Source organism: Manacus candei, unplaced genomic scaffold, assembly GCF_025592945.1.
Source record: "Manacus candei isolate 608988 ecotype Guabito, Panama unplaced genomic scaffold, ASM2559294v1 h1tg000574l, whole genome shotgun sequence".
In the NCBI taxonomy this organism is placed as follows: Eukaryota; Metazoa; Chordata; class Aves; order Passeriformes; family Pipridae; genus Manacus; species Manacus candei.
The window spans coordinates 311-8,457 of NW_026138622.1; the positions used below are offsets into that span (position 1 = coordinate 311).

General features: G+C 66.1%; 2 protein-coding genes across 2 annotated transcripts; one reads left to right on the plus strand and one right to left on the minus strand.

Moving 5' to 3' along the window:
- Positions 1–277: 277 nt before the first annotated feature.
- LOC127466046 (zinc finger protein 436-like) lies at positions 278–3,048 on the minus strand. The gene is given in 4 exon segments (XM_051776652.1): positions 278–1,256; positions 1,259–1,542; positions 1,677–2,172; positions 2,816–3,048. Coding segments are annotated over 4 exon segments (1,743 nt in total). The 5' UTR covers positions 2,985–3,048; the 3' UTR covers positions 278–462.
- A 1,863-nt stretch (positions 3,049–4,911) lies between these two features.
- Positions 4,912–8,147, plus strand: LOC127466047 (zinc finger protein 345-like). The gene is made up of 3 exons (XM_051776653.1): positions 4,912–5,157; positions 5,400–5,474; positions 5,858–8,147. Exons 1-3 carry the CDS (start codon positions 5,124–5,126, stop codon positions 8,014–8,016), a joined length of 2,268 nt encoding a protein of 755 aa, XP_051632613.1. The 5' UTR covers positions 4,912–5,123; the 3' UTR covers positions 8,017–8,147.

An 8,147-nucleotide genomic window follows, 5' to 3' on the forward strand; every position in this document is an offset into this window, starting at 1 on the left:
AGGAGCCCGGTTGGGTCTTCCCTTGGCAGGATCCCATCTTTTGCCTCTTGACCCAGAGGGGAAAACACCCCCTTGGAAAACTCCCGAATTCCCACTCGGCTCCTCCTTCCACCCTCTACTCTACGCCCTTCCTACGCTACCCTACAAAAACTACGCCCTCGGCGCCGCCGGAACAGCCCGATCCCACCGGGATTCCCACCGGGAACTGGGCCTCTACCCAAGTCAACGTCAAGGTTGGCCAACCCAACGAGCTGGGCTCACCCGGCAGCCTCTCCAGAACACTGGAATGGGGGCTCTGCCCAAGTCAGCGTCAAGGTTGGCCAACCCAACGAGCCGAGTTTATCCAGCGGCACCTCCAGAACACCGGAATGGGGGCTCCGCCCAAGTCAACGTCAAGGTTGGCCAACCCAACGAACTGGGCTCAACCGGCGGCCCCTCCGGGAGGCCGGAACTCCGCCCAGCTCAACGGGGAATGCCGGCCAACCCAACGGGGTCGGGCTCACCCGGCGGCCCCTCCGGGAGGCCGGAACACCGCCCGACTCGCTCAGCCCACCGTCCCGGCCTCCTCCTCCTCGCCGTGGCTGCGCAGGTGCCGCCGCAGGGTGGGAGGTGCCGCCGAACCTCCTCCCGCACCGTGGGCACGGGAAGGGCTTCTCCGCCCCCGACCGCCCCCACCCCTCCTGCCCCGTGGACCCGCCGGTGCTTGGCCAGCGCCGAGCCGTCGGCGAAGGCCTTCCCGCAGTCGGCGCAGCCGTGCCGGGGCCCGGCGTGGGCGCGCTGGTGCTTGTGGAAGTGGAGGGTGCTGTTGAAGCTCTTGCCGCACTCGGCGCAGACGTGGGGCTGGCCGCCGGCGTGGGTCCGCTGGTGCCGGTACAGGTGAGACGTGCGGCCGAAGCGCTTCCCGCAGTCCCCGCACTGGTACGGCCTCTCCCCGGTGTGGATCCGCTGGTGCCTCTCCCAGTGGGAGCTCCACGAGAAGCTCTTCCCGCAGTCCCCGCACCGGTACGGCTTCTCCGCCGCGCCCCCGCTGCCCCCGGCACCACCGGTGCCACCACCGCCGGCGCCGTGGAGGCTGCGCCGGTGCCGCGCGTACTGGGCGCGGGCGCCGAAGGCCTTGCCGCACTCCTCGCAGCGGAAGGGCCCGTCCAGGTGCAGGCGCTGGTGCTTGACCAGCGCGGGCGCGTCGCCGAAGCTCTTGCGGCACAGGGTGCACTTGTAGGGCCGCTGGCCCGTGTGGGTGCGCTGGTGCCGCTCGAAGTGCAGGGTGCTGCGAAGCTGCGCCCGCAGTAGGTGCAGATGTAGGAGCGGCCGCCGGCGTGGCCGCGCGCTGGTGCCGGGTAGAGGTGGGAGCTGCGGCTGAAGCTCTTGCCGCACTCGGGGCACTGGTAGGGCTTCTCGCCGGTGTGCACGCGCTGGTGCCGCTCCCAGTGGGAGCTCCAGGAGAAGCCCTTCCCGCAGTGGCCGCACTGGAAGGGCAGCCGCCCCGTGTGCAGCCGCTGGTGCGTCGCCAGCTCCTTGTTGCGCCGGAAGCTTCTTCCCGCACTCCTGGCACTCGTTAGGGGAGGCCGCGAGCCCTCGGCGTCGGTGCCGGCGTCGGCGCTGCCGCGGCCGAGCCGGCGGCGTGGGCGCGCCGGTGCCGGGAGAGGTTGGAGCTGACGGTGAAGCTCTTCCCGCACTCCTGGCACTCGTAGGGGAGGCCGCGCGCCCTCGGAGCCGCCCTCGGAGCCGCCGTCGGTGCCCGTCGGTGTCGCCGGTGTCGCTGGCATCGCCGGGCCGGCGCCGTGGGCGCGCTGGTGCCGGTAGAGGTTGGAGCTGACGTTGAAGGCCTTTCCGCAGTGGCGGCAGCGGAACGGGCGCTCCCCCGTGTGCCGTCCGGCGGTGCTTGTGGAAGTGGGAGCTGCAGCTGAAGCTCTTCCCGCACTCGCGGCACTCGTAGCTCCTCTGCAGGGACGATGATGCTGCGCAGGTTGGGGAAGGTCGGCGGCGGGGAGGAGGAGGAGGGCGAGGAGGAGGAGCGGCCGCCGGGTTTGGCGCCGGGGGGGCGGCCGGGCTCGATCTGCTGCACCACCGTCCAGCGCAGGGTTTCCCGGGAATCCTCGTCGGGGTCGGGGGCGGCCGGGGCGGGCAGGGCGGTGCCGTCGAGCTCCACGACCTCCGGGTCGCTCGGGGGTCCTGGCGGGGAGGGGAGGGGGGGGGTGAATCCCGTGGGGGTGGGACGGGATGAGGCGCCGATCCCACGGGATTCGGAGCCCGTTCCCAGGGCATGGAGACCCCATTCCCACGGGATATCAGGTGGGATATCCCCATGGGATATCAAAGGGAACAGAAACCCCATTCCCAAGGGGTATCAAGGGGGTGGAGACCTTAACCCCATGGGATATCACAGAGGGACGGAGACCCCATTCCCGTGGGATTCAGACCCCATTCCCGTGGGATATCACGGAGGGACGGAGACCCAATTCCCATGGGATATCAAGGGAGATGGAGACCCCATTCCCGTGGGATTCAGACCCAATTCCCATGGGATATCAAGGGGGATGGAGACCCCATTCCCATGGGACTCAGACCCCATTCCCGTGGGATATCAAGGGGGATGGAGACCCCATTCCCGTGGGATTCGGGCCCCATTCCCATGGGATATCAAGGGGGATAAAACTCCCATTCCCACAGGATGGAGATCCCATTCCCATGGGATATTAAAGGAGACGGACACCCCAATCCCACGGGATGTCGAGGGGGATGGAGACCCCATTCCCAGGTGTCCCTGGGGGTCTCCACCCCCTTCCCAAGGTACGGGAGACCCCCCGACTCTTACTCTGCATCCCGAGGGGGTCGTAGGGATCCTCCTCCTCCTCCTCTTCCTCCTCCTCCTCCTCCTCCTCCCCGTTATCCCTGAACAGCACCGTCTGCTCCGGCTCCGGCTCCTCCCAGGGATCCATCGCCCCCTGGAAAACCCTGGGAAAGCGGGACAGTCCCGTCACCATCCCCAAAAACCCCCGGAACAACCAAGGGGGGGGCTCGGGATCCTCCCACAGGAATGAAGGGACCCCCCCCGGGAATAAAAGGACCTCCCCAGTCCCCCCTTCCCTTTTCTCCCCCCGGGAATTTTGGTGCCCCCCCCCCCAAACTCCCCCAGGAATGAAGGAACGAGGAGCCCAATCCCTCCTAAATCCCACCCAATTTCCTCTCCCCCGGGAATGTCGTGACCCCCAATCCCTCCCAGGAATGAAAGGACCCCCCCAGTTCCCCCCATTCCCTCTCCCCCCAGGAACGAAGGGAATGAAGAGACCCCCCACCCCCAAACCCCCCCATTCCTTCCACCCCCCCCCCCAGGAATTTCGGGACCCCCCCAATCCCCCCGATTTCTCCCTTTCCTTCCCCCCAGGAATTTCGGGACCCCCCTGACACCCCCCCACCCCCCCCATCTCCTTCCCCCCAGGAATTTCGGGACCCCCCAGCCCCCCTTCCCCTCCATCTCCCTCTCCCTCCCCCCCAGGAATTTCGGGACCCCCCGATCCCCCCCCGGTCCCCCCCGACCCCCGCCCAGGGGGACAAAGCCGGGGCGGCGACGCCGCGACCCTCCCCCACCCCCTCTCCTCTTTTTTTTTTTTGGGATGGGGGGGTCGTTCCTCCCGCCCCCCGCCCCCCTCCCAAGCCCGCTCCCCAATCCCGACCGTCCTTCCCCAATCCCGACCTTCCTTCCCCAATCCCGACCTTCCTTCCCCAGTCCCGACCTTCCTTCCCGAATCCCGGCCTTCCCGGGGGCTCGTGGCCTCGGGATCTCCCCCCCCTCGCCCCCCTCCCCCTTTTCCCACCCCTCCCCCCTCCCCACCACCTTTTCCTGTCCCCCCCCCCTCCCCCTTTTTTCCCGATCCCGGTTTATTCCATCCCCTTCCTGTGTGTCCGGGGCTCTCGGAGCCGACGTGCAACAGCCCCCCCCCCTCAAATCCCTCCTTTCTCCCGCCCCCTCCCCAAATTCCAACCGCCCCCCCCCATTCCCAAATCCTCCCCTTTTCCCTCCTCCGGCGTCTCCGCATCCTCCGCTTCCAGGTAACGGGAATTTTTTCCTGGGATTTGAAGCCTCTCCCGGCCGCGCCCCGATCCCCCCCCCCCTTTATTTACCTCCCCCCTTTCCCTCGCATTCCCAATTCCCACCCCCCGCGCCAGCCGCGCTTTTCCATTGCCCCCGCCCCTCCCCATTCCCAAAATTCCCTCTCCGGGCTCCCGAAACCTTTATTCCCTCATTTATCCCCCCCCTCTCCCCGTTCCCCCCCTCCCGCCCCTTCCCCATTTTCCCTCCTTTTCCATTCATTCCTCCCGGTTTTCCCCCCCTTCCCTTCCTTTTTCCCTTTTTTCCGTCCCTTTTTCCCATTCCTCCCCCCTTCCATTCCCTTTGCCCGTTTTCCCCCCGTTTTTTTCTCCTCTTTCCATTCCTTTCACCCCCTTTTCCCATTCCTTTTCCCGTTTTCCCCCTCTTTCCATTCCTTTTTCCCGGTGTCCCCCCCCTTTCCATTCATTTTTCCTGTTTTTCCCCCTTTTTCCACCCCTGTTTTCCATTTTTTCCCCTTTTCCATTCCTTTTTCCCGTTTTTCCTCCTCTTTCCATTTCTTTTCCCCCCTTTTCCAATTTTTCCCCTTTTTCCATCCCTTCCCTCCCTTTTTCCATCCCCTTTCCCCCCTTTTTCCATTCCCTTTTCCCGGTTTTTCCTCCTCCTGTGGCATTTTAACCCCCTCCCTTTAATCCCCTCGTTCCCATTAAATCCCTCCACCCCCCTTCCCAATCCTTATTCAGGGGGAAATTAGGAATTAAGGGGGAAAATCAAGAATTAGAAGGGGAAATTAAAAATTAAGGGGGAGGAATTGGGGATCGAGGGTGAAAAATTAGGAACTAGGGGGGGGAAATAGGGATTAAGGGGGAAAATTAGAGGGGGAAAATTGGGAATTAAGGGGGAATCCCTTCCCAGAAATCCTTGGGGGGGTCGAGCTGTGCCCCAGTTTTGGGGTCTCCCCACTCTGTGGACCCCAGATCCTAACCTGGAGCTGTTGGAATTTCGGGGATCAGGGGGGGAATCTCTTCCCAAAGGACCCGTCGGCGCCGGGACGAGCTTGGAAAACCGGGATAAGATGCAGGAGAGCTACGAGAGCGTCATTTCCTTGGGTGAGGCTCCCCAATCCCTTCGTTCCTCCCTAATTTCGGATCTTTTCCCATGAATGAAATTCCACGAGCGGGATTTGATCGGCGGGTGAATTAATGACGGTGGAAAACCACCGAAATTCCCCCGAAATCCACCAAAATCGAGCCCAGGAAAAGCGGGAATGCAGCCACTGACGGCCCTGGTGGGGTTGGGGGTTTTTTTGGGGTGAAAAGACCTAAAATCGGTGTCCCAATGTCCCCCCCAGCCGAGGAAATCGCCATCAGTTGGCCGCGGATCACCGCCTTCGCCGAGTCCCACCGGAGACGCGGCCTCGGGGCCGGTGAGTCCGGGGAGGGGGAGACGTTGGCCAAGGGGGGGGGGAGCCAAAAATCCAGGAGGGGGGTGGGGATTGGGGTCGTGGTTGACCAAGTTGACTGAGTTGACCAAGTTGACCAAGGACATGTTTTGGAAGAGCCCAAAATCCACAAGGGGGGTGGGAATTGGGCCGTGGTTGACCAAGTTGACCGAGTTGACCGAGTTGACCAAGGACATGTTTTGGAAGAGCCCAAAATCCACAAGGGGGGTGGGAATTGGGGCTGTGGTTGACCGAGTTGACCAAGTTGATCAAGTTGACCAAGGACATGTTTTGGAAGAGCCCAAAACCCATGGAGGGGGTGGGTTTGGGGCACTGACGGACCCTCCCCCCCGTTTTTGTCCCGGCAGACGATGGTTTGTTGACCGACAACGAGGAGGAGGAGCCTCCCCCGGGTGAGCTGGAGAAGGTGGACGCCGCGGCCGCCACGGCCTCGGCGGCCAAACCCAAGCCCGCGGCCAACCCGCCCAACGCCGAGGGCTCCAAGCCCGGCGAGGCCCCCCAGAAACCCGACCCCCAGCCCCGCAAAGCCGCGGGGAAGCGCCAGAGCAAGTCGGGACCCCGCGGCTTCAAGAAGTTCCCGCCGCGGAGCCTCCTGGGCCACGGGCGGTGCCACGACTGCGGCAAAGCTCTGGCGTTCGGTTCCGCCTTCCCCAAGCGCCGGCGCGGGACGGAACGGCCCCACAAGTGCCCGGAGTGCGGGAAGTGCTTCCGGCTGAGCTCCACCCTCATCACCCACCAGCGGCGCCACGCCGGCGACAAACCCTACAAGTGCCCCGACTGCGGCAAGACCTTCAGCGTGGGCTCGGCCTTCATCCAGCACCAGCGCGTCCACGCCGGCGCCGGCGCCGCGCCCTGCCAGTGCGGTGTCTGCGGCAAGAGCTTCCCGGCCAGCGCCGGGCTGGTGAAGCACCAGAAGCTCCACCTGGAGGAGAAGCCCTACAAATGCGGCGACTGCGGCAAGGGCTTCAACTGGAACTCCCACCTGGAGCGGCACCGGCGCATCCACACCGGCGAGAAGCCCTACGCCTGCCCCGAGTGCGGCAAGAGCTTCAGCTGGAGCTCCCACCTCGACCGGCACCGCCGCACCCACGCCGCCGCCCGCGGGGACCCCTCGTGCCGCTGCGCTGACTGCGGCGCCGAGCCGGAGCCGCCGGAGCGTGGGAAGGGCTCGGCGGCCAAGCCGGCGGCGTTGGCCAAGCGCCGGCACGGCGGCGCCGCTCCCGAGAAGCCCTACAAGTGCAGGGAGTGCGGGAAGGGCTTCGGTGCCGACGCGGCGCTGGCGAAGCACCGGCAGATCCACGCCGGCGCCGCCAAGCCCTACGAGTGCGGGGAGTGCGGGAAGAGCTTCGCCTGGAGCTCCCACCTCGACCGGCACCGGCGCATCCACATGGGCGAGAAGCCGTTCCGCTGCGGCGACTGCGGCAAGAGCTTCTCCCAGAGCTCCCACCTGGAGCGGCACCAGCGCGTCCACGCCGGCGCCGAGCAGCCGCGCCGGTGCTGCGACTGCGGGAAGAGCTTCCTGGCCTCGCCCGCCAAGCGCCGGCGGCTCTTGGGCGGCGGCGGCGGCGCCGAAAGACCCTCCAAGTGCGGGGAGTGCGGGAAGAGCTTCCCGTGGGCGCCGCGGGCGGCGCCGGAGAGGAGCCACAAGTGCAGCGAGTGCGGGAAGAGCTTCTCGGCGCGGGCGGAGGGCGCGGTGAGGCACCAGGGCACGCAGACCGGCGAGAAGCCGTACGCCTGCCCCGAGTGCGGGAAGAGCTTCGGGCAGAACTCGGCGCTGGTGAAGCACCGGCGGATGCACACGGGGGAGAAGCCCTACGAGTGCGGGGACTGCGGGAAGAGCTTCGGCGTCCGCTCCAACCTCATCAAGCACCAGCGGACGCACCTCGGCGAGAAGCCCTACAAGTGCCCCGAGTGCGGCAAGGGCTTCATCCAGAAGTCCGACCTCACCAAGCACCGGCGGATGCACACCGGGGAGAAGCCCTACGAGTGCAACGTGTGCGGGAAGTGCTTCAGCGTCTCCTCCAACCTCATCAAGCACCAGCGCATCCACCTGGGCGAGAAGCCCTACCAGTGCTCCGAGTGCGGCAAGAGCTTCATCCAGCGCTCCGAGCTCACCATCCACCAGCGCGTGCACACCGGCGAGAAGCCCTACAAGTGCTCGGAGTGCGGGAAGTGCTTCAGCCGCAGCTCCCACCTCAACCGGCACCAGCGAACCCACGGCGGGGACAAGCCCAAGGCGGCGGCGGCCGCCGGTGGTGCCTCCGTGGCCGCCGAGATGCCGCCGCCGCCGCCGGGCTCCGGGGCCTTCCCCGGCGCCGCCTTCCCGGCCCCGGTGGCCTCGCTGGGGTCGTTCCCGGCGTCGCCCTCGGCGCTGCCCGTGCCGGCGCTCTCCGGCCCCGCCCTGGAGCTGCCCTGGGCACTCTCGTTCCCCGGCCGCGCCTTCGCCCACCCGTCGTTCGCCCCGGCCCCGCCCGCGGGCGCCCAGACCCCCTCGCTCATCAACTGAGGCTCCCAGTGCTCCCAGTGCTCCCAGTTACCTCCTGGTGCTCCCAGTACCCAACTGGGATGGGTTGGACGCAGAGACCCAACCTTGGGTCTCGTTGACTCATCGTTGGGTCTTGTTGACTCATCGTTGGA

Excerpts from the sequence above, each read along its gene's own strand:
- LOC127466047 (XM_051776653.1), top strand. The coding sequence starts at position 5,124 with ATGCAGGAGAGCTACGAGAGCGTCATTTCCTTGG. Across the intron at positions 5,158-5,399 it reads CGAGAGCGTCATTTCCTTGG|CCGAGGAAATCGCCATCAGT; the intron begins GTGAGGCTCCCC and ends TGTCCCCCCCAG. Across the intron at positions 5,475-5,857 it reads GAGACGCGGCCTCGGGGCCG|ACGATGGTTTGTTGACCGAC; the intron begins GTGAGTCCGGGG and ends TTGTCCCGGCAG.